This window comes from Dasypus novemcinctus, chromosome 4 (assembly GCF_030445035.2).
Source record: "Dasypus novemcinctus isolate mDasNov1 chromosome 4, mDasNov1.1.hap2, whole genome shotgun sequence".
In the NCBI taxonomy this organism is placed as follows: Eukaryota; Metazoa; Chordata; class Mammalia; order Cingulata; family Dasypodidae; genus Dasypus; species Dasypus novemcinctus.
Genome location: NC_080676.1, coordinates 161706611 through 161733103, shown reverse-complemented (window position 1 = coordinate 161733103; position 26493 = coordinate 161706611). Strand labels below are relative to the sequence as shown.

The following is a 26493-nucleotide window of genomic DNA, read 5'->3' as shown; positions in this document are numbered from 1 at the left end:
TGCCATCATGCCACTATCACGATTCCCTCCCTGTATGTGTGCATGCATATGCCCACATATAAGGGAGCAGGCTAGGATCCTATGGGACACACTCTTTGCCTCTCAACATTATGTCACACAAGGTTGGAAAAATTATCCCTCCCTAAAATTAAAGGGATATTCACACCCTCTCATGCCTCTTCCAGAATTATTCACACTTGAGAGAAGCTTAAAAGTAGTTAATTACACTCTGGTATTCATGTCAGTTTTGTGCTTTCCTTAATGGGATTTATATTTTGAGAAAATACCACCCTTTTGAGTAATCTTTACAATTGGCTTGAAATATTGCTCCATCTGTCAAACAAAAGAACAGTCCATTCATTAACGCCTCAGGGAGTGGTTGAGTAGTGTCTCGGTATTAGAGGGTCAAATGCCAGATACCCGGCCTTTGCCTGTGTAGATTTAGAATGTAAAATTGTTCTATGTGATTAACATCATGTGGTATGGCTATAATAGTGGGAGGAGATTGTCCAAAGATTGTCTGCTATTGATATTCAAAGAGTATCATCTCTTACTTGTAGTGATGCTTTGTATGGGGAGTAGTGATAGCAAGTTGGTAAATGGTGGGGTAAAACCATCATCATCTGAATACCTATTTCATAATGCTCTTTTCCCCATTCAAATCCTCAAAATGCCAAAACCTACTTGTAAGTCAAGATGCAACACAAATATAAATGGCTTCCCCCTCTGAACTCCCAAATGCTTTTCTTTACCTGTTATTTTTGTTTGTTAGATTTGTTACTTTCTCCCTCGTACTATAGTTATTATGTGTTGTTGCCTCTGTTAATGGCAAAGATAGTAAATACAATAAAATATACTCAATTGCAGAAAATAATCTGAATTAGAAGATGAAGGTAGGGAAGCGGACGTGGCTCAACTGATAGAGTGTCTGCCTACCATTAGGAGGTCCAGGGTTCAAACCCTGGGTCTCCTGGCCTGTGTCGGGAGCGGGCTTATGTGCAGTGCTGCCACACACAAGGAGTGCTGTGCCACGCAGGTGCACCCCCATGTAGAGGTATCCCACATGCAAGGAGTGCACCCCACAAGGAGAGCTGCCCCACGTGAAAAAAATACAGTCCACCCAGGAGTGGCACCACACACATGAAGAGCTGATGCAGCAAGATGATGCAACAAAAAAAGAGATGCAGTTTTCCAGTGCTGCCAAATAATGCAAGCAGATGCAGAAGAACACACAGCAAATGGACACAGACAGCAGACAACAGGGGGGGAAGGAGAGAGAAATAAATAAAATAAATATTTTTTTTAAAAAAAGAAGATGAAGGTATCTGTCATCTTGGTCCTTGCTACCTTTAATGACTGTGCAATTTTATGCTTGTTCAGAATATCCTGGAAAAGATCTTGTTTGCATGGAAACCAGAATCTCATCATGGTAATTTTGAAACAAGAAGGAAGAAGGATTTGGGGGATCTTCCTGTAATATGAATTTGGGGTTAGCAAAATAAATGAATAAGCATTTATCCACCCAAAAGATGGATTACGTGATGATGATCTGGGACCCCACTTTCCCCTTTCCAGGGAATGTATTTATCCCCTTTCTGATTCATTACATGTTGATTTTCAAATTTAACTCTCCGGGTTGGGAAAACAAATTTACTAGTCTTAATCCCAACTTCTTCTAAGAGTGATTCATGGGTATTTCAAAAATCAACAGCAGGAAGGCACAGGTATAGCTCAGTGGTTGAGTGCATGCTTCCCACGTACGAGATCCTGGGTTCAAAAATATCAACGGCGGGAGTCCTGAGCATTCATTTGCCATGGAAGCCAGAGGATCCCTTGAGATTGCCCAGGGAATGTGTGTGAAGAGAGAAATAAGGAGCATCAGAGCATAATCCCCAGAAGGAATGTCATGTACTAAGACAGCAGCAGCAGAGCAGCCAGGGAGTGAGACTGAGAGTCTGGGGTTAAAAGTGAAGGTGGAGATCCTGATCTCACTGACATGAAACAATTAGAATCAGAAAATCCACGGTCAGAAACCAGAATATAGGTTAGCAGGGGCTAGGGTGGGGAAGAGAAAAGGATTTAAGGCTTAAAATATACAGAATTTCTATTTGGGTTGATGGAAAAGTTTTGGTGGTAGTTGGTGGTAATGGTAGCACAATATTGTGAATGTAATTAAGAGCACTGAATTATATATATGAATGTGGTTAAAAGGGGGATATTTTAGGTAGTCTATATGTTACTCAAATAAAAAATTTTAAAAACCATAAGACGCATACGGTGACCCCTATTGTAAAGGATGGATAGTACAATTATAAAAACATTCTTTCATGAATTGCAACAGATGTGCCACACTAATGCAAGGTGTTAATAATAGGGTGATATGGGAGCTCTGTTTTATACATGATTTTTCTGTAAACCTACAAATTCTCTAATTTAAAAGTGAGTACAGGCTTACAAAAAACAACTTCATTTGAAACCTTTTAGCACATAAATTCCTGACAACAGCAGGACCAGTGTAGAACAAAACACAAGTGGTGGAGGGTGGAAGGGAACAACGATGGGGATGGCTGTGCAGAACTGCAATTAAACCACGACTGCCCGTCCCCCAAACGGGAGACCCAATCTGACGTGGAAACCTGGGAAAACGTGTCATTGAGCATTCACAAGCCCTGCATAGATCTGCCTGAGCATGACTTGAAGATGAGTGCAGTCAAGCTGAGAGTAGTCCTCGTGACTGTACAGTTCAGTGGACATCTGTCCTAGAAGATCTCTGAAGTAGTCAGGAAAAAATAGTCCTGCCAGAAGAACAGATCTTACCTGGAGGGACCCTGCTGGTCTTAGAACTCACCCTGAGCAGAGCGGAATACTGACAACAATGGAGAGAGGAGGCTCAGGTAGCACGAGAGGCCTTTGTAAGGCCCACCTCACAAACCACCGTGGCAGGAAAAGGTAGCATGGAAAGGTGAGAGGGCAGCCTGAGAAGTGACGGAGCGTCAAGCTTTAGCACACAGCTAAAGATAGAAACCTTTCCAACCACACATAGCTCAGAGAATGGGCTAAATTGGGGGCTTTTGGGGATATTCTTAGGGGAGAAACTGGAAAAGCTTACTTTATGTCATACATCCATGCTAGAAAGTTCTTCTAATTAACCCTGAAACCATATCTCACAAAAACAATGGAACTAACCCCATGCAGCTTTATTGCAAGATATGAAAATAAACCAAATAATGTTTTGAAAATTAGAAGTAACAAAAAACGTGGACACAAATCATATGGAAATGATAATTCATTATTTAAAATGGTTAAAGTTTTGAAAGAGCAGCATAAATCAAAAATGAAAGAGATTAAAACAAAATGGCTGGACAACAAGAATCTGTGAAATCAAAATGGTGCAATTCAGGAAAGCATCAGACAAGATGAAAAGGTTATAAAATTAAGGTCAAATTAAAAGAAATAGACCAGAGAATGGATGCCACAGAAAGCGTGCTATAGGGAATAATACTAGTAAGGAAAGAAAATCAAACAGAGATAAAAAGGATGAAGGAACAATATATAGATGATAGGCAATGATGATCATATATAAACAAGTAGAGTCTCTGAAGGAAAAAAAAAAACAATAGATAAGAGCAAGTATTTAAAAGAATAAGTCAAGGTAATGTTACTTGATTAAAGACTTAATTACTACATATTGAAAGGACACATATCTACCCAGGAAAATGGATTCAGAATGGTCAAAATGAAATATATTTTATCCATAAATTGGTTGTTTTTAGTTGGAATAAAAAGCTTGAGTGCAGTCATTAGGTATTGGATTTTTAATGACCAGAATTGGAAATGGGCACCTTGTGTTTGGTTCCTGCTAATGTCCTTTAAAAAAATCAGAGTTTCACACTATGGCACTGGTTGCTAGCCACCCCTGCCAAAGGCAGCGCCTCTGTGACGCCTTCTCAAACCCTAACCCTACCCCTTACTCTAAGCAGAATAACAGATTTTTGCATCCATCTGATTTTTCATACTACTTTGTAATTGCCCCATTCTTCCATTCTAGTGTAACTAAAATCTATGTTCCTCAAGGGCAAGGATTATCATTATATCCCATGTTTCTTGAATAAATGAAGGCAGATTTTAAGAATACTATTAAGGCACCTAACTCCAGGTAATATGTATATCTCAAACACAAATCATTTAGTAAAGAATATTCCTGCAGTATTTCTATTGTCTGCAAATCTTAATATACTAGAAAGTGATCACCTATGGTCAAGGATGTCCATGAACACCTTTTGAGTAAATCCTAGGGACATCCTCATTTCTTACAGTTCACAGTATCTACCAGGTGTGCAGGTGATGGCAGTTCCAGAAAGATATGTGCAGAGAGTAGGCAAAGCTAGCATTTTCTTGGATCCTCCATTGATACTTGAGAATGTCGTGGGATTAGTAAGGCATCTTTTATTAAGCATGTCTCTTTTTCAACTGTTAGAAAATAGTTTGTTCTTCAAGGCAACACTTTCTTAGGTTTTCATTAGAAAAAGGTAGAATGGAGCATTAAGGCTGTTCCTGGAAAAGAGCTGATGTACTGATATTTTGAAATTTTTATATCTCTAAACCCTCTGGGACCCCAAAACCAAACCTCTGAATGAATGTATTTTTGGAATATAGAATTCCCCAATTTATGAATGATAGATTATCAGAGGAGTCCTGGAAGTTTGGTCAGACATTCCTGGGGAGATTATTTGGGTCCTCTCCCTGTATCCCATTCACATCATTCTCGCAAGGCACCAGCAAACAGAAGAGAGCAGCAGCTTCATATGAATTTGTTTCTGACGATCACAAAGAAAATGCCAAACAGTAGCAGTTTTCCCTTATGTCTGCTAAGCATCCGCAGTGGCTGACGCCTGACTGACAGCTTTTTAAAGACATCTTTCCAGATTGGTTCTTATTTGAGAGGAGAGTAGATATCCATTCCTTTGCTGTGTGATTTACTGCAGATAGATCAAAACACACATGGCACTTTTCTGATTAAAGCAGAGATAAGACAATTTCAGGAGCCAAGAACCCTTAACTGTTCTATCATATCCTGTTCTGCTTAAGGACCATGGTATAATGCAAGTTCTGAAAATGAAGAATTCGAATAGAAGGCAAGAAAATGTCTTTGAGTTGTATTTTTAGGATCCAATCGGGGATCTATATTTTCACATTCTTCACAATTGTCCAGAAATCATAGCATGGAGAACATCACTTCTTTTAACCAAACCTGATGGACATTGGCCTGAGTGGTTTCCACTGGCCCAGTTCTTGAAAACATTTTGTTCTTCTCATCTAGCTCAAGAATGTAATTTAGCAGGCATCTCGTTTAGTAGAACAGACACATTTTGCATCATTCATTGCTCTTTAAAAGTAGGGCGAGGTCATAAGTGATCATCTGGAAGCTGCTGCTTCTTTTCTTTTAACCTCTGCGTGCTTGCCACACTTTGATTGCCTTCTTTCCCACATTTTGGCATCTGTATCATCTCTTCAGTGAGACTGCCCCTGTGCGCCACACCTAAAGCCTCCCCGATGCCACCCCACCCACCCTGACTCCTAGCACACTCAGCTGCTTGCTCTCTACTGTGCCACCCTCTTTTATTTCCTTCATTGAACTTGCTACCAGCTATGTTATTTTAATTTACTTGTTCACTGATACATTGCCTGCCTTCCCCCACTTTTGCACCCATTCAGCTAGAATGAAAACTGCAAGAGGGCATTGTCCTTGCCTTGTTTGCCACCAAGTCTCCAATGCCTAATTCCATGCTGGTCATGAACTTGGGGGCCAAAAAACATTTGTTCAATGAATAAATAAACCGGTTTTCAAATTCTATCACCGTGTGTAAAGTTTTCTTGTGAAACACGTTTTACTAATGCTAACCCACTATATCTGATACCCTTGCTCTTTTAAAAGGCGACGAAGCCTAACATTTCCTGGTTGCAATGACAATCCAGTTCCTGGTCTGAGCTGGCGACTCCCATTGCAGCCTGCTGCTTCTGGCTGTCTCTCTCATGTAGGAGGGAATGACAAGCATAAGTGGTACCTCTCACCCATGCTCAGTCATCTGTGAAGTTTTGAGTGGAAGGAATTGGTATGAATAGAACATTTTTCCTACCCATATACAAAATCTTAGAGATCTGTGTTGACAATTGGTATCATTTAGGGGTTTAAATTAGACACGGAGCCCTGCAATTCTAAACAACCACTTCAACCCCTCACTGCCTCTAAAAGTTTCTGTTTCTTCGACAGACCCAGCGAACTCAGCCCCATCCATCCTGGACGGGTTTGACCATCGCAAAGCCATGGCGGGGCAGCGCGTGGAGCTGCCTTGCAAAGCGCTTGGGCACCCTGAGCCAGATTACCGCTGGCTGAAGGACAACCTGCCCCTGGAACTCTCTGGAAGGTTCCAGAAGACGGTGACGGGCCTGGTCATTGAGAATACTCGTCCTTCAGACTCAGGCAGCTATGTGTGCGAAGTTTCCAACAGATACGGAACTGCTAAGGTGATAGGCCGCCTGTACGTGAAACGTAAGTTGGACAGGTAACTTGTAGTGGTGATGGTGGCTGCCATGTATGGTGTTTCTGTCCTAAGCTAATCTCTGGACTTTCCCTACAGCCTTCCATTACTCCTCACAACAGTCCTGCTAAAATCAATATTGGCCCCACTTTGCAGATGAGGAAATGAATGCCCGACACCACACAACTGGAAATTATCGTGCATTGGATTTGAATTCAGCTCTGTCTGTTCCATTAAGCCAAAATCCGACACACTGTGTTCCATGCTGCACTTACACATTTTTGAGATAAAATTGTCTGACTGTTGATGCTGGAATGGCCAGTCTTTCTGAATGTAGATAGAGGGAGAAGGGCAGGATCGTTCTTTCATCCGAGGTGATTATGTCAGATCTAAGTGGTTGTCCTCGGCCTTTTTCAAGATGATCCTTCCAATTCCTAAATGGGGTTGTTATCAGAAGAATTATAGGGCTCTAAATTATCCAGATACTGGATGTGGACCCAGTATTATAGGGCATTTAGGTCCAGGTAAGAAGAATATGCTTCATCTCCAATTGACGTGTAGTGGCCGCCCTGAGAGAGGTGCTCAGTAGAGTGCCGTGGGCAGGCTTGGGGGATGGAGTGGACCTGCAGTGGGGGCAGAGGGCCCTTCACTCGTCTACTAACTTGTCCACGCTGAGCTAGTCAAACACCTCATTTCACTCACACGAAAACCAAATCAAAATAATTTCCCTGAGAACACATGGCAGGACTTTGGCCTGACAGGCTGTCTTGTGGCTGCTTGTATAATATTCTTTTTAATTTATTTTAATGTAATGTTCTTTATTGGATGGATGAAACTGAATCACAAGGGCCTCCCACTGAGAAGGGAGAATCTTCCCCCGGCTTCGTTCCCGCCTCTTGCCTGGAGTGGGGCTACCTCTCAGCTGCCGGCCTGAGCACAGATGCCTTAGTAGACCACGGGCCTCAGAGCAGGCATCTAGAGGAAATAGCCCAGTGACCTGCTGCCCAGCCTGAGTCCTGCAATTATCATTCGAACATGCTGGCTGGCCTTAGAAAGGATTATAGGGAAGGTCTGCACAGTTACGTTCTCAGAGCTGAAGAACTTTGTAGATGAAATAAAGGGAGCATTGGCTAGTCAATAAGAATTAATCCCACTAATTCAAAATATCCTGTGTTAAAACATCTTTCATGGCACTCCATTTCCTGTTGAAGGACGCTTTTGTTTTAGGATCATATCCAAGATGCCTCAAGCAAACTCATCCAGTTGCATTTCCCATTGCTTTCTTTAAAAAAGCCTATTCCAGCTAAATCTAACTTTTTTCCATTTCCCTATGCACACCCTTTTCTGATGGAAAGCTGCTTTATTCATATTGCTCCCTTCTTGCTGAATAGCCCTTTATAATACTTGAATGCCTAAAACTTTCTAAGCCCAATGTAATGCCCCATCCGTGTAGACAGCTGCCGCATTCCCCTCCATCTTCTCAAATCCCTGAATATTTCGTTGCTGGTTCCCTAAAGGCATCTATCACAATCAATTTTTAAAAAGTTATATGTGGACAAGTTTTATTTCTGATTGTGTTTACTTTTGTTATTTTAATCTTCTGCCACTTCTAAATGAATCTCAAATACCTCTCAAATGCCCTCTCCCTCCTTTGTGATGACATTTCTTCTCTTTCTTCCCTAGTCAGAAAGCATTCCACTGGCTTCCAGATTCAGAGCCCTCTTCTGTTTGATCTCTTCTCATTTTTGGGGGGGTGCTCTCTTTTTTATTCTCATGACTTAAAATTCCTGCCCCCTGAAAATAAGCCCTGAATCTCTAGGCTTAACCTCCACTTCTCCCTGAGTGTCAGATGAATGTATCTCCCAATTTTATGTCTTCATTCAGATATTCAGCTGACACCTCCAAAATATTATCTCAAACTGAGCCTACCTCCATCTCCATATTCCATATGGCTCTTCTGGTTACTGGAATTCTCTTCCCACTTCTCCCATCCCAAATGCAAACTTTAAGTCTTAAAACATTTTTTTTTTTTCCTTCTCCCCCTGAGATGGCTCCCTTGTCTCTTTGCTTGTTGTACTTGTTCATTGTTTTGAGCTCATTGTCTGCTCTTTGTTTGTTTTTTCTTCAGGAGGCACCAGGAACCAAACCTGGGACCTCCCATGTGGGAGGTGGGTACCTACTTCTTGGAGCCTCATCCGCTCCCTGCTTGTTTTTGTTTTTGTTCATTGTCTGCTCATTGTTTGCCCATAGTCTTGCTCAGTTTTTTTTTTTTTCGCTCTTTGGTCATTATTTTTACTTTTCGTCTGCTCTTTTTTTTTTTTGCTTGTTGTCTGCTTGGTTTTGCTTGATATCTGCTTGTTGTCTGCTCAAAGCAGGTGCTCAACTGCTTGAGCCATGTCAATTCTCTCAGATCCTTTTAAGACTTTCCTCTGTGCATTCAAGTCTCACCTAGTCCTAGAAAGTTTGGACCTTACAGTGTTTCTCAACAATGCTCCCCACCTTGGCCTTGTCCAAACTGAGTCTTAACTGCATCTCAGCCAGACATTTGTAAGGCCTCTTGACTGGCCAATTTCCTGCATCTCCAATTTGTCCAACACAATATGATCCATTGACTCTTCTAAAAACATGTTTGATTTAGGCATTCACTAGCTAAAAACTCTGGAATCCTTCTTTTAGTTCCCTGTAATTCAATTGGAGCATCTTAAGCCCCTTGCAAACTTATTTCCCACTCTTTTTCAAAATTTTGCCTTTACTGTTCTCCCTGAGAGACCCTCTGCTGTTGACAGACTGAATGAGAAACTCTTCCCCAGGCCTGGTTGGGCTTCCTGTCTTTGTTCATGCAGTTCCCTCTCTCAGCAATGTCCTCTTCCCATTCCTTCTCTCCTCCTTGATATCTGAGGACTTCATCCCATCCCCACCCTCCACATATTTTATGTCTCTAGAGAGCCTTACATCACTCTGCTTGGTTATTATCATTATTCTTATATTTGAGCTATCCAGTTATTCAGTGTTGAAACCAAACACTTCACAATGTGGTGGAAGTCAAGAACAATAGGGATAAAAAACTGGCTTTTGCCACATAACTTTTAGTAGATGTGGTCAAGTTATAATCTCTCCAAGTACCAAACTTACAGGATGATGGGAAAACTGAATCCATTAATGTGTGAAAGGTGTTTGGTAGCTTTATGGCACCTGCTAGTTGTACCACAGAGGTTAGTTCACCTATAACTCTCTCATCTTTATCTTGCCTGTAGGTTTAACCAAGTCCTTGGCATATAACAGATGCACAATAATAGTTTGCTGGATTGTATTTAATTGGTTGAATAAAATATAGGAAGTCAAGGATGGAAATTTTATCTGAGTTAGGCTTGTTTTAAAGACAAACTCTATTTCAGCCTGTTTTGTTTGCTTTTGTAATTTGTTTTAACAGCTGGTTGTCATTGGTCGTGGTTAAGCCTGAATAGGGAGTGTGAGTGCATTTATGTGTATGCATGAGAATGGACAAGGACAAATCCATCAGTGCTACCTTGGAAGAAGGAAAATAAGATTTAAATATTAACATATTTAGATCCCAATCATTAACCCACACATTGCATTTCATATAGTGAGTATGTGATTTGCAGTTTCCAGGGTTGCTATGGCAAATACCACACACTTGTTGGCTTAAACAACAGCAATTCATTGGCTCACAATTTGGAGGCTGGAAGTCCATAATCAGCTCTTGGCACGCCTTCTCCAGAGTGTAGTGTCCTGGGTGGCTTGCTGGCAATCACACAGCTATCTGTCTCTTTCCATCTCCTCCTGTGGCCTCTGCTTCCACGTCCAAATTTCCTTTGCTTATGACGACTTCTCTAATTAAGTCCTTCCCTGTTGCAGTTTGACCTCATTGAAATAGGATCTTTGAAGATCCCATTTACAAGTCAGTTCACACTCACAGGACTGACTTCATAAAAATGAGGTCATTTATGACCTTAAAAATGAGGTCATACCCACAGGAAGGACCAGGAATTAAGACTTGAGCGTGTCTTTGCAGGGGACACAGTTCAGTCTCCTGCAATGGATTAATACCATCATCCTCGCTTTTCTTCAGTGCGAACGCAATTTAGCCAACATTGGTCTACTTGCTCCAAAGAGAAAGCAGGCCAGAAAAACAAAGAGCAAAGAGGCTGTTCACAAGCAAAATGGTGCATCATAAAATAATGCTGAAGTACACCTGCAGTGATGCATTTGCCTTGTCAAAAGTCCAGCATGCTGTTGGCATAATAGATGGTCACCAGAATAGCTAGATATGCGATGTTTATAACGTCTTTTTTTATTCTCTTACCCAAATCTCCAGAGCCTCTGAAAGCCACCATCAGCCCCAGGAGAGTAAAAAGCAGCGTGGGTAGCCAGGTCTCGCTGTCCTGCAGTGTGACAGGAACTGAGGACCAGGAACTCTCCTGGTACCGAAATGGTGAAATACTCAACCCTGGAAAAAATGTGAGGATCACAGGGATCAACCACGAGAATCTTATAATGGATCACATGGTCAAAAGTGACGGGGGCGCGTACCAGTGCTTTGTTCGCAAGGACAAGCTGTCTGCTCAAGACTATGTGCAGGTGGTCCTTGAAGGTCAGTGGGCCTCCTTGTTGGGCATGGCTGGAAAAGAGCCCAAACCCAGAGCACTCACACCCCAGGAGCACACAGGAAGCAGTACTGACTGCCTGGAGTTTAAAGCTTTTGGTTTATCTCATCAGCTGAAAGTCTACTCTATTTTCTGGCTAAGTCAGGCCAATGAAAGTTCTGATGAGAATAAAATTATACATGTTTTGTACATTGTACATGTACTTACAGGGAAGCGAATGGAGCTCAAGCAGTTAAGAGCTCACTCATGAATTAAAAGTTATATGTCAAGATATAAACTCCAAAAACTTGACATGTATAGTGTTGTTAACAATTCATTATCCTCTAGACCAGGGTTTCTCAATGAGGCTTTGCTAGGGGTGGGGTGGGGAGAGAGCGCTGTGTTTTGCATTATAAGATTTTTAGCAGAACCTCTGGCCTGTACTCACTGGACACTAGTAATTCTCTCCCCCAGTTGTGACAACAAAAAATATCTCCAGACATTGGCACATATCCCCTATGGGTGCAAAACAGCCCCCTGTTGAAAACTACTGCTTACCAGGCAGAGTATAGTGAGAGATTTTCCTATAGTGTCTGGTGGGATGAAAATATATCATCTGGTTAGTACAGCTGTGGTTGGGTACAGAATTTTACAGATTTAGGTGAGTGGAGTTTGTAGTGGAATCCTTTTAGGACTTGGTCACTGGCACATGGGAATGTTATATTCTTTGCCTTTCTTAAATGGCTACTGCAGACTTACATCTTCAAGTGTCTAAGTCAACGGGGGCAGAAGCTATCACAACATGCGAGCAAGACATATTTATCTTTAGACAATTGGGCTACCTTTATCTGTATGCTGTGTGTCTTACTGGAAATTGTGTCTTTATACATAATTTAAAATAAGTTTGTTACTGACTAAATAAAATAATTAAAAGACTTTTTCATAGCCTAAAGGGAAAAAGTAAAATCCGTTTTCATGTGAAGATAAGTTTAACTATGTCTTGATGCTAAGAGGAGGATATTCTGCTATTGCTTCTCTAACCTTGGCTAGATTTTAGGAAGAATCAGATTTAGCAATAAGATTCTAATTTTTGATTCAAGCATTTCACTGCAGACAGATTTTAAAGCCAAAGTAGAATTAGCTGCAGGCATGGTACTCATACTGAATGCCTGACACTGTGTTCCACATAATAATTAAGTGCAGAAAATAATCAATTTGTACAGAAAAAGTTTGCTAATGATGTTGCACTGGAGTACTTACATAGTCATTATTTTTAGATTCTTTGTAGAAAAAGAAAGGGCTATGTGTCTAAATCTAGTTGCCTCAGCAACCATCTCATGTGACTAAGGAAACCTAAGGAGCATATTGATAATCCATAATGATGTCGAGAGATTTCAGGTTATCAGAGAATGACAGCAGGAAAGATTTCAAAGACTCTCAGGTCTCCCTAGGAAAACAATGTCTGCTTTCATCCCCCAAAAAGCCTGTCACTTAAATGAAAAGCAGGGGGTGGGCACAGGTGCATACTGAGCACACTCACGGATTTATTTGTTGCATGTCACTTTCCATTCGGGATAAGAAGCATCACTTTGTGTGTTTTTTTCTCTTCTAAGAAATGACAGTGCTAATATAACAAACATATAATGTAGCAAAATGGAGTAGAGATGAAATTACAAATACCTATCTAGTATCTGCTTTAAAATGATGTCTAACTAGTATCCACTCATTAAACCTCCCATTGTCCCCCACTGAACTAGCTATGGCTTAACATCAAATTATAAAACCTCACAGTAATGTCAACTAGGAGTGACTATTGACATAGCGCAGAATCTGGAAGTATTTCTATAAGGCTAAAAGGATGGGACCAGAAGTCTAAAGGGATTTAGATTAACTGCTTAGGATCAAACAGGAACAACTGGAAAAAAAAATGAAATAGGAATAATAACAAAATAACATATTCCAGTTCTGGAAATAGTGAAATTGCATTTCCAGACTAACCTTTGAGCCAATAAAAATTATGAACTTTGGGAAGAGCAAAACTATATGCAGACACTGGAGAAACACCAAATGCTGGGAGAAAAGGATTTGAGCCTTGAAGGAAGGGAAAGGATTAGGTGATGACTACAAGGAGACCACCTTTCCCCTGAGACCCTCCCCCATCCATGTGGTGTGTAGAGGACAAAAAAAAAAAGAAAAGATCACTGGAGGAAAAACGGAAAGTTGAAGTCTTATACAATTGAGGTGTCATAGGACAGAGGTCTGAGCTACCAAATCAACTGCAAATTGAAAGGGAGAATTCCAGGAGGGAGCTGAATAGCAGTAAGGAATCTCAAAGCCTGCAAGTAAACCTCCTTTAAAAAACTTGGTTGAAAATGTCCCCATATCACACCTCCTTTTCCCTCTCCCTGCCTTCAGCAGCACCTGTGGCCACTCTCTCCACATCAATGATATAATTTCTTCCATTGCTAGAGTCACAACAGTTCTGTAGTAGAATACCAGTAAGTCCACTCTAATCTACATTTTCTTCCTCTATCCTGAGGACCCTGGGATGGCAATGCCCACTCCACTACTATCTGAACTGCAAAATGTGGGGGAGAATCCAAAGAGCCAAATGGAAAGTAACATTAGGAAGGCTGAAAAGCTGAGCAGAAATTTAAATTACTGCTCACTGAATGGAACATACTTTGCAGTTGAAGTCTGAAAGTCAGAATGCTGATAAACCTTGAGGTTTTCCATTAAACCTCAGAAGAGGCAACCCTTAGGGGAAAAAAAGGGAAATATTAAGGAATTTGGGCGGTGGACTTGGCCCAGTGGTTAGGGCATCTGTCTACCACATGGGAGGTCTGTGGTTCAAACCCCAGGCCTACTTGACCCGTGTGGAGCTGGCCCATGTGCAGTGCTGATGCGCGCAAGGAGTGCCCTGCCACGCAGGGGTGTCCCCCGCAAAGGGGAGCCCCACGCGCAAGGAGTGTGCCCCGTAAGGAGAGCCGTCCAGCGCGAAAGAAAGTGTAGCCTGCCCAGGAATGGTGCTGCACACACGGAGAACTGACAAAACAAGATGATGCAACAAAAAGAAACACAGATTCCTGTGCCGCTGACAACAACAGAAGCGGACAGAGAAGACACAGCAAATAGACACAGAGAAGAGACAACTGGGGTGGGGGGGGGAAGGGGAGAGAAATAAATAAATAAATAAATCTTCAAAAAAAAAAAAAGGAATTCTTCCTGAAAAATGCAAAGTTGAAACAAGCCCATTGTAACAAACTAGAGAACCAATCCTCCATAAGTTTATATAATCAACCAGTGATTTTACCTGTCTGTTAGAACAAGGAAAAAAGAAAGTCACTTTTTTCATAAAGGTGACAGAATCCAGAACTTCTGGAATGTGCTGTTCATTATATCTAGTATACAATAAAGAATAACTAGACACACAGAAAAACAGAAAACTTTCACCAAAGGGCAAAAGACAAGGTAGGCAGCCGAAACAGACCTTCAGATGCTAGATCTAGAAGATGATGACTTTAAAACTGCTATTTAAAATATGTTTAATAACTTAAAGGAGAAGTTAACCATAATGAGTGAACATATGGAAAAGACCAACAGTGAATTGAAACTATTAAAAGGAACCTAATAGAGTTAAAAACTCACTTTGTTAGCTTTAACAGAAGCTAAGAAGAAAAGAGCAGTAAACTGAAAGATATGCTAATACACGTTACCCAATCTGAATCACAGAAAGAAAAAAAGTCCTGCAAAATAAAGTGAACAGAGCCTCAGTAACATGTGGGCCATTTGTCAGATGCCCTGATACATATATAATTAGAAGCCCAAAATAGGACAGAGAGAATGGACAGAAAAACCTTTGAAGAAATAATGGCTAAACTTTCCAAAATTTGGCAAAAACAAAATCCAAAAAACTGTCAATTTACAGATCTAAGAAATTCAGCAAACCTTAAACAGAATAAATACAAAGAAAATCACTAGCAGGCACATCAGAGTCAAACTGATGAAAACCAAAGATGATATCTTGTTAGCCTGAGGGGGAAAAATATAACATAAAGGGGAGCATCAATGCAAATGAAGGATGACTTCTCATCAGAAAGTTTGAATGCCAGAAACTAATATAACAACATCTTTAAAACACTGAAAAGACAAACACAACTGTCAACCCAAACTTCTATATATAACAAAATTATTCTTTAAAAATCAAAGCAATATAATGGTATTTTTAATTTAAAAATACAGGAAAGAAGTGATGCCAAAAGACCTGCACAGTAAGAAATGTTAAATGAAGATCCATAGAAGGAATAAACAACACAAGAAATGTGTAAGGAAATATGCAACTAAACATTGAAAATGATTTTCTTTTTTCCTTATTTTAAACAACAATCAGCTAATTAATCAAAACATTATAACACTGTATTATAGAATTTATAGCATGAGTATATGTAATAACACAGAGGACAGAGTATTAATGAAATCATTTGTTTCAAGATTCTTACATTTCACCTGAAATAATACAATTTCCACTCTAAGTGAAGGTGATCCAAACTACACACACCAATTCAGGTTTAGCTCATGAATTCAAGATTGGCAGAATATTAAAAACTAACAAATATATGTCAGTTACCATATAACAAAATGAGAGAAAAAGTGATTATCAGTGTATGCAGAAAAATCATTTGACAAAATTCAACTTCTATTCATGATTAAAACAACAGCTCCCAGCAAACTAAGAATATAGGTAACTTCCTTGGCCTGATAAGTGGCATCTATGAACAATCTGCAGTTTCCATCATACAATGTTTAAACACTGAATGTTTTCTGTTTAAGATTGGACCAAAGTAAGGATGTTCACACCCACCACACTTCCACTCAACGTTGTACTGAAAATTCTTGCCAGGCATGAATAAAATGCATAATGAGATAAAATGAGATAAAATGCATAATGTTTGGGAAGGAAGAACTGTAGATCTCTTTAATTGCAGACATTATCCCTTACATAGAAAAGCTTAAGAAATCATTGACACAATCCCAGAACTAATAAATGGGTAAAGTTATGGGGCACAAGAACAATATAAAAAATTCAGGGAAATGGACTTAGCCCATTGGTTAGGGTGTCCGTCTACCACATGGGAGGTCCGCGGTTCAAACCCCGGGCCTCCTTGACCCGTGTGGAGCTGGCCCATGCGCAGTGCTGATGCGCGCAAGCAGTGCCCTGCCACGCAGGGGTGTCCCCCGCGTAGGGGAGCCCCACGTGCAAGGAGTGCGCCCATAAGGAGAGCCGCCCAGCGCAAAAGAAAGAGCAGCCTGCCCAGGAATGGCGCCGCCCACACTTCCCATGCTGCTGACAACAACAGAAGCGGACAAAGAAACAAGACGCAGCAAATAAACACAGAGAACAGACAACCGGGGGGGGGGGGGGGGGGAGGGTGAATTAAATAAATAAATAAATCTTTTTTAAAAAATTTAATTGTATTTTTATATAGTAGGAGAAAACAATTGGAAAATGATTTTTTAAGTTCCATTTACAATAGCATAAAATATAAGACACGTAGGAACATATTTAAAACAGATGTGAAAGAGCTCTACAAATAAAGGTATGAAACATTGCTAATATAAAATTGAAACAGTCTATCAAAAATGGAAAGCCATACCATATTCATGCTTTGGAAAATTAGATATTCTTATGATAATAGTTCTCTCTAAAATAATCAATATAATCCCAATTAAAATTTCAACAACCCTTAAATACTGTTGATTCTAAAATATACATGGAAAGCAAAATACCTAAATTCTAAGTTGATTTAAACATGATATGAGGACATTTTCAGGACTTGGAGTTGCCCTAGGTGGTACTGCAGGGACAGTTGCTGGACATTGTATATCCTGCCATGGCCCACTGAATGGACTGGGGGGAAAGCGTAAACTGTAATGTAAACAATTATCCATGTGGTGCAGCAGTGCTCAAAAATGTATTCACCAAATGCAATGCATATCCCATGATGATGAAAGAGGTTGTTGATATGGGAGGAGTGGGGTGAGGGGGGTGAGGGATATATGGGGACCTCATATTTTTTAATGTAACATTAAAAATAAATAAAAAGAAAAAAAAACATGAATGAAAATGTAAAGGATTATAAATAATTCAGTTCTTCCTAAAAATAAGAACAATTTGGAGGACTCATACTAGTAGGTGTCGAGACTTAACTATAAACTACCCTAAACAAGTAAACAAGATAGATATCTAGATCTTTAGAACAAAATAGATGGCCTAGAAATATACCCATATGTATATAATGAACTGATTTTCAGAAGGACACCAAAATAAATAAAAGAAAGTCTTTTCAACAACCAGTGATGGAACAACTGGATAAATGTATAGGAAAAATTGAATATTAATCCCTACTTCATACATTAACTATTACACAGAATTAATTAATTTGATATGTATTATACATCAGAATGCAGATACTAAAACTATAAAGCTTCTGAAAGGAAACATAAAATAATTCTTTCTGATGTGGGGATAAGCAAAAATTTCACAGTATGGGGAAAATATTATGTGTATGTATGTGTGTGTATGCACACGTATATAAAACACATATATATTATATGATAGAATAATAACATATTTAAGATACCTAAAAAAAATTGTATATGTAACATACAGATCAGTTAAATGGATAGACAGGTGGATAGATGGATAGATAGATAGATAGATAGATAGATAGATAGATAGATAGATAGATAGACTGATAGATAGATAGATGGATGGATGATAGATACTTGTATTCAGGATCCATTCCTAGAGATCAATAACAAAAAGGCAAGCAATCTAATAAAAAAAAAATGGGCAAAAGCCTGAAGAGACAAATGGTCAATAAGCACATGAAAAACATCATTTCCATGGTATTTCTGCCAAAATTGCACAAACTGCATCTAATCATGAGGAAATATTAGACAAATCCAATCTGAGCAACTGGCAATAAAAAATAAATAAATTTTAAAACTTATGTGTACTTTTCAAAAATGTCAAAGTTAAGAAGCACAAAGAAAGACTGAAGAATGTTCCACATTATAAAACGACTGAAGAGACTAGGGTATAGAGAACCAGGAGCCTGGACTGAGAGCGGAACTGGGAACTTAGTTAGATGCCTCAGACAGGCTGTAACCCCTAAAGTACCCAATCAGTGGGGCGCAGGGGAGGGACCTGCGTGTTAGGATTAGGGTATAAATGTCAGGGTTTCTTGCTGTCTGGTGCTGGCCATTTTATCCAGGTCGTGTGTCCCTTCTTACAAGATCGTTAATACAATTCCTTTCTCCTCCAAAACAAACAAACAAACAAAAAAACAACTGAAGAGACATGACAAATAAATGTAAAGTGTGATCCTGGATTGCACTTTGAACTGGAAAAAAAATAGTTATAAAGGACATTTTTTGTTCAGTTGATGTAATTCCAAAATGGACTGTGGATTAGATAATAACTGTTCCAACGTTAAATTTTCTAATTTTGCTAACTGTACTGTGATTATGTTAGAATATGTGCATTTATAAAAGACTACATACCCCATGATTTCTTTTACTAGATGTTCAAGAGCAGGCAAAGCTTATATATCGTTGTAGAAATCAAAGCAGTGATTGCTGTGGTGGGTGGAGGTTGGTTGTAATGAGCTTTTGGGGATTTTCTGGGGTGACAGAAATGTTTTATATCTTTACTGTCTGGGCAGTTGCACAGATGTATATATTTAACAAAATGCATCTGTATACTTAAGACCTATGCATTTCACTGTATATGAATGTTACCTTCAAAAAAAGTATAACTGAAGAACTTTCCTAAATCGAAAAATACTTGCATTCTTAGTTCTTAGTGTAAAAAGCAGTGCAAATAAGCTTACATCAAAATACGTTTTGAAAAAAAAAAAATACGTTTTGAATTAAAATTGTATTCCTTCATTCAAATAACCTCAACACTCCCAAGCAGCGGTGACTGCTTAGACACAGAGAATAATAACCAGGATGACGTCTTAATTTCTCTATATGATGAAGCAATGTCTGCAAAGTTTTAAAGGAGAAAGCACATGTCTTTCATTTTATATTATAAAATATTTTTTTCATCTTTGATAGTAAAAAGAAAAAGTTGACAGTCCAAAGACACTGAAATATGCTACTGATGGATGCATCTGGGAAAAGTTGAGGGCATTCTCCCTCAAATGAAACAGGAGTCAGAAAGAAATTAAGTTCCAGAAATTTGGAAATGAAAAGTTGGTAGAGGGCTGGAGGGAGTACTGCAGCCATGCATCCCACCATAAGAGAGCTGTCTCCACTGGTCTTACTGGCCACAGAACTCTGCCTCAGGATTTGGGGGACCTCAGGATTTGGGAGGCCATGGGCAGCTTTCCTCAGGGGTATTTGGAAATGTTAACAATTACCTTTCAGTGATGAAATTGTGGACCAGCCTCAGTTTTATTTTCTCTCCCTTACTTTCACCTATCTGTACTTTCCAATTGTTCAACAATAAAGGTGAATTGATTTAGGAATAATTAAAATCTGTTTTGGCTGTTGGTGCTGGGGTTGGTGTATGTTCAGGAGGCTTGAATCTCTGACTGTCCTTGTGCCAGCTGGGCCCTGAGCTTCAGCAGAGTTGCAACACCTATTCTCCAGTTCGTTGGACTTATCCAGGTCACTAACAGGGAGGTGAGGATGGTCAACCCCCACACCAGGGAACTGAGAGTGCCTGCAACTGCAAGCAAGAGAATCCCATCCATCAGCCATGTGGGATCTAAGCCCCCTGTCAATTTAGAGGTGGAGTGGACATCACCAACCCAAGGTCCACAGGATAGAGGAATAAAATTTGGGTTAGAGTGGACTTGTATTCTACTATAGAACTATTGTGACTCTAGCAATGGAAGAAATTTTATCATGGATGTGGAGACAGTGGCCACAGGAGTTGCTGAGGGCAGGGAGAGGGAAGAAGGGGTGTGATATGGGGGTATTTTGGGGACTTGGAGTTGTCCTGAATGATATTACAGGGACAGATGCTGGACATTATATATGCTGCCATAACCCACTGAACAGACTGGAAGAGAGTGTAAATTACAACGTAAACTATACTCTATGCTGTGCAGCAGTACTCCAATATGTATTCATCAAATGCAATGAATGTGCCACAATGATGAAAGAAGTTGTTGATGTGGGAGGAGTGGGGGTGGGGGAATGGGAAGTGGGGTATATGGGAACCTCATATTTTTTAATGTAACATTTTGTGTGATCTCTTTATCTTTAAAAAAACAAAAAATATTTTTAAAATAATAATAAAATCTATTCATTATTACCCTTCTTCATGGGAAATATCCTTTAATGGAGGATAATAATTCTTAAAAAAAAAAATTCCCCCTCCAGACAAGGTTTAATATGAAACTCAGAAATCCTGTTACCTATTCAATTATGTCAAAATGACCCACTTATGCCTAGAAAAAAACTAGCAATGTTGATTTATAGGCCAGAGGCTGGTAGGTCTATGGTAACTTTTTATTCTCAACTCTCGTATTTTTTTAATAGGCATGTATGTCTTTTTTCAACAGAAAAACATTTATAAAGAAATATATGGGTGATTCCTAGCATTTAATAGGAAGGAAATAATACATATAAATGACAGAAAAAAATAATGGAATATGGACATTTGACCTTTGTTGAAGATACTGGAAATTGTTACGTAAAATTCTCTAAGATTAACATCCTAATTCTCTGGGGATAGTCCTGGGTTGTTCGTTTTCTCCTGGCATAATTATTAGTGGTACTCTTTTCAATCTCAAAGTTTTCCTGGTTTGGATGATAAATTTTATGGCCCTGCATCTTAATATACTTGTGAAGATATTCCGAACATGCTGGAAGAGTCAGAGTTTGTTTTGCTTTTTCCTGTTCTCAGAGACTTCATGGAAATTTTCATGCACTTACCATGTGTCATTAAAACTGTAAGAGATTATTTCTTATGAGAAAATTATGATGAGAGAGACGGTCTTCCAAAGGCTTTGCTTTAGCCATCTAAATAATTCCCTGGGGAGCAATCACAACTATACTTGGGGAGAGTAGGAAGCTAAAGTGCAGTTTGGGGAAGTATGGTTTTCCTCTGTTAGAAGTTTGTGGGCTGGCAGGGGAAGGACAGACCTGTTTTAGTTTGAAGACTTCTTGGTAGCTGGCCTCAACAGGAACATCTGGGTTGCACTATGATTCCTCTTATTGGGAAATATATGTGATTTATTAAAGTTTGTCAATACTCTTTATCTATCCATTTTGAAAATAGTGGAGTCTCATTATGCTCATGGGATTTAGTTTCACCAAAAAAGAAGACACAACATTTTTTGTAGTGTTTTGTAACCATGATGTCTGCCCCCAATCATTAAATAAGTGTACTTGAAAGTTGTTCAGTGACCTATATGTGCCACTTCTTTCCAAAATTTGTCTTCCTGCAGATGGGACTCCCAAAATTATTTCTGCCTTTAGTGAAAAAGTGGTGAGTCCAGCCGAGCCGGTGTCCCTCATGTGCAATGTGAAAGGAACCCCACTGCCCACCATCACATGGACCCTGGACGATGACCCCATCCTCAAGGGTGCCGGGCACCGCCTCAGCCAGATGATCACGTCGGAGGGAAACGTGGTCAGCTACCTGAACATCTCCAGCTCTCAGGTCCGCGATGGGGGCGTCTACCGCTGCACGGCCAACAATTCCGCGGGAGTCGTCCTGTACCAGGCTCGAATAAACGTAAGAGGTGCTTGTCAAATCAGCTCCTCGAAAAAACACACATGGCCCATTGTAGTGGAGAAGAAGGTCTCTGCATGCCCCGAGCTGGGTCTTGGAATGCCGAAACGGGCTGACCGCTGCTTCCCATTTCCTACCCTTTCCTTCCTACTCAAGGATGGCACTGATTGGGTTAATGTTGGAAATGGCATTTTGGTTTCTTCAGTCAGCTTGTTGGCTTTTTTGTACTCTTGGAGTTGTCCACTTTAAATTTCCTTTCCCCGGTTTGTGCTCTGCATGCTCCTTCCTTTTTCCTCCTCTTTTGTCCTATTATTCATTGTAGACTTTCATGGACATGGTATTTTAACTTACATTCACAGTGCAATGTGGCATAACCTCCATCTCCATTACAAGTCTTACAGAGAGAGAAGCAACCACTGATTGATTGCTACCCGTGCCTTCACATAAAGAGCAAGTTTGTTCAGGGTGGACTAGTTATTTTTTATTAAGTTGCCTTTTATCAAGTAACTCAAAACCTTTTCTTAGTAATTGATAAAGTATTTAGCACTCTTTCGATTAATCTGAAAGTAATCCAATTTTAGAATTCTTGATGGAAAATGCTAAATGTAGAAGGAAAAAAATTCAATTGAAAAGATATGCTTACATGACAATAATCTGCATTCTTAACTCAAGGATAAGTGTACGCATTTCCCCACATGAAATGTACCCTTAAATTATTTTTAAGAGTTTCTTTGTGTCCCTCCAGGGCCTGCAAGCATTCGACCAATGAAAAATATCACAGCAATAGCGGGACGAGATACATACATTCACTGTCGTGTGATTGGCTACCCATATTATTCCATCAAGTGGTACAAGAACTCTAATCTGCTTCCTTTTAACCACCGCCAAGTGGCATTTGAGAACAATGGAACTCTGAAACTCTCGGATGTGCAGAAAGAGGTGGACGAGGGGGAGTACACGTGCAACGTGCTAGTTCAGCCGCAGCTCTCCACCAGCCAGAGTGTCCATGTGACAGTGAAAGGTAATGACCGCTGTCCTGCCCATCCCCACACAACTCCACACCACTCAGCCAAATGTCTCCACCAGGCTGAGGTTAGGAGTGATGTACTTACTAAGAACCCACAGGTTTACAGTAGGATGGTTATAAAGACTGAAAAACAAGAGTGCATTGCATCTTCTGCCCTTTGCTACTGGATCCTCACAAGGCCAGTGGTTACCATAACTTTCTTCTCATGTTAATTTTTTGTTTGATTTTTGCAAAAAATGAGTGATTTTAACATTAGCATAGAGAAAAGAAACATTTCATTGGCTTGGTTGCTTACGTATCTCCCAGATAATTCAAAAATGCATGTCTTTCTTTTTCTCAAAACTCCTAAAACCAGTTCTTTTAGAACCCAAGTGGAAGAGATAGTCTGTAAAAGATGAAGACCTCAAACACACGTCTCATTTGGGCAGATGAGTGGGTCAAAACAACAAAATAGGAATTATATATTTAATGAACCCCACAGAAAATTGTCCTGATCCTTAAATTATTCTTTACATCTTGTCCTGGCCTGTTGCGGATCTAAACATCAGAATGAGCCCTGGAGATTATGTGACTTGACCCAATCTCCGTGCAGTAAAGACCAATAAAATGGAAATACCCATTCCAGGATACACAGCTTTGTAAGGAAGACCCTGAGGGGAGCCCATTTTTTCTGTTTCCCACATCAATTTCCACAGCTGAATATGAAATTATGTTTTCCAATATGTAAATAATTTACACAAGGTAGGTCATGAAAATAGCTCTAACATGTTTTAAAATAAACATGCTGAAGAGAGCGGATGTGGCTTAAGTGGTTGAACACCTGCTTCCCACATGGGAGGTCCCAGGTTTGGCTCAAAAGAAATTAAATAACTAAATAAAATTTTAAAAAATAAACATGCTGAGCTGCCTGCCTGGACTGTCCAAATTATTTCCAAATACCAATCATTGACTCTAGGTTGTCAGATTATAACGTTGCATAGGTTTCCAGTGGTCTACTCCAAATATTTTCCCCACACACTGTGTTTTGCTTTGTAAAAACTGTCTACACACACCCACACACTACTATATTATACTATACTATACTATACTACCAAATGCATAGTATATAATATATTTTGTATTATACATTATGTGCTACTTTGAATCTTTTTTAATATAACCACATATCTTAAATTTTTCAAATTATTAGAAATTCTTGGTAAATCAGACTGGGACTAGTTGTATATCTCATCTTGTGATTGTATTTATATCTTCAATGAACATCTACTCCACACCATGCACTACCCTAGGCTCCAAGGAATATAATGATAAAGATGAGAACGGTCCTTTCCCTCATGGATCTCTCATCCCTGTCAGGAAAAACAAACAATAAACAGATGAAACAATGAATAATTAAAACACAGCAATATTTTAAAGGTTTGTTTCAGTCGAGAATCAGAAACTCTATTAGTAATCTTTTTGTACTCCACTATATTAAAATTAATTTGCCCATTGAATGGATGTTTTACCCAAGCGTGATTGTGTCACCTGATACAGTGATCATTTGAGAAGTATTGGCTCATTGACTTATACAGATCTTCCAAATGTTGGCAAAATTCATGGTGCAATATCAAATATCACATTTTTAATATCACTCTTCATCTCAATGACCTCAATTTGATGATAAAGTCTTTGGAAGTGGCAAGCTCATGGTGGAAGATGTAAGTTTTCCATATTTTTTGCATGAAAGCTTGAATTTTATCATTGGCAACAAATACTTTCAGTTGTTATCCTGAGAATGACAGTCTGATTTCTCTCCCTTTCAAGAAAATATCTGCCAAATACACAAGCCTGAATAACTATAGATTGTAGGTAGCCATTTTTTCAAGTGAATGTGAAATTGCACAAAAAAGTGGCTAGTTCAGCTTGCAACTCAGATAAGAGCGAAAGTACTTTTCTTTGTGTCAACCATCATGCTCACTAAGCAATAGAAGTGCTTCATGTGTTCTTCCCATTTTGTTACACAGAAGGTAGGATATTAATAAGACATGAACTCAAGAATCAAGATTTAATGAAGTTATTATTTTCTTTGCTTTCTCAAGGATATGCTGAAATTCAACTGGCTGTTGTCTGTTAACTGTGAGTTTGTGGTGGTTAATAGCACCATGACTTCTAGTACATTTCAGTGCCACTGTGGTGATTCACGTTAAGACACCAGCAGTCTTATTCACCATTGAATTTGCACCATTGCAATAACATGAAAAAGGCAAAAAGCAACTTAGTATTATAATGAAAATAGTTTTCTCATTTCAAACTCCCTGAACTTGTATTAGGGATTCCCAGGGACCTGGGAACTATATTTTGAAAATCCCTGTTCTAGCTCTAAATATTTAGTCTAATTCTGGAGTTTAACCATTGTGAACGATGAGTCAATGAACTTCATCATGCATTTTACCTTTGCAAAGTTCCTTCAAGCAAAACTATTGGAAGTATAACTATTGGATATTTAGGTATGGATATTTTAATACCAATTTTAGCAGACCTAAATTCAAAGAAAGAATGTTTGAATTATTAACATTTATTACAGAATTTTGCCAGACCAGCATAAATCAATGTATTATTTAAATTTTTTTAAAGATTTATTTATTTATTTATTTATTTATTTATTTATGTCCCCCCCCTCCCCGACGCCCCGGTTGTCTGTTCTCTGTGTTTATTTGCTGCGTCGTCTTCTTAGTCCACTTCTCTTGTTGTCAGCAGCACGGGAATCTGTGTTTCTTTTTGTTGTGTCATCTTGTTGTGTCAGCTCTCCGTGAGTATGGTACCATTCTTAGGCAGGCTGCACTTTCTTTCGCGCTGGGCGGCTCTCCTTACGGGGCGCACTCCTTGCATGTGGGGCTCCCTACACGGAGGACACCCCTGCGTGGCACAGCACTCCTTTGCGCATCAGCACTGTGCATGGGCCAGCTCCACACAGGTCAAGGAGGCCCTGGGTTTGAACCGCAGACCTCCCATGTGGTAGGCGGACGCCCTAACCATTGGGCCAAGTCTGCCGTCAAATCAATGTATTATTAATCTTAATCCTTTTGATTGTTAAGTGACAGAAACTAATCAAATTAGCTTATATCCAAAAGGAGAATTTATTGTTTCTTATAACCAATTTATGATTTTCAGAAAGAATTGAAGCAAATAGTTTTGTTTTCTGTAGCTTTTGTTCTTTTAAACACATATTATATAGTATAAAATCTTTAGCTCCTTTGCAAGGACTTAAAACCAAAGAAGAAAAATACTGTTACATAATTTTTCATTATAGTTACTTGGTACATCACCAGCAATTTCTGAGTCAAATGATTGAAACCTGGCCTTATTTTTGAAAAACTTACAGAATTCGAGTGTCAGTGTTTGACTTCTTCCAGGTTGATAACACACATCACCTTCACTCCTGCTCCTCAGCCTTAGGCTTCCCATCACCTCTGCAAGAGGACACTTGCAGCTCCAAAGCACTGGCCGTGGAGAAACATACTATACGTCTGATATTTATGCTGGGTGAAATTACATTCATTATAGAGAAACATTTTTTTTAAACTG

General features: G+C 39.4%; 1 protein-coding gene across 2 annotated transcripts in view; it reads left to right on the top strand.

Annotated features, from left to right (window-relative positions):
• Nucleotides 1-26493, top strand: part of DSCAM (DS cell adhesion molecule) — a 791503-nt gene that overhangs the window by 493079 nt on the left and 271931 nt on the right. The window contains exons 5-8 of one of the 2 annotated variants that reach the window (XM_071214978.1): nt 6272-6550; nt 10876-11151; nt 21613-21909; nt 22645-22920. In XM_071214978.1, coding sequence (XP_071071079.1) covers nt 6325-6550; nt 10876-11151; nt 21613-21909; nt 22645-22920 — 1075 coding nt within the window. In that variant the 5' untranslated portion in view covers nt 6272-6324. The remainder of the gene's footprint in view (nt 1-6271; nt 6551-10875; nt 11152-21612; nt 21910-22644; nt 22921-26493) is intronic. The other variant, XM_071214979.1, reaches the window with a different exon arrangement.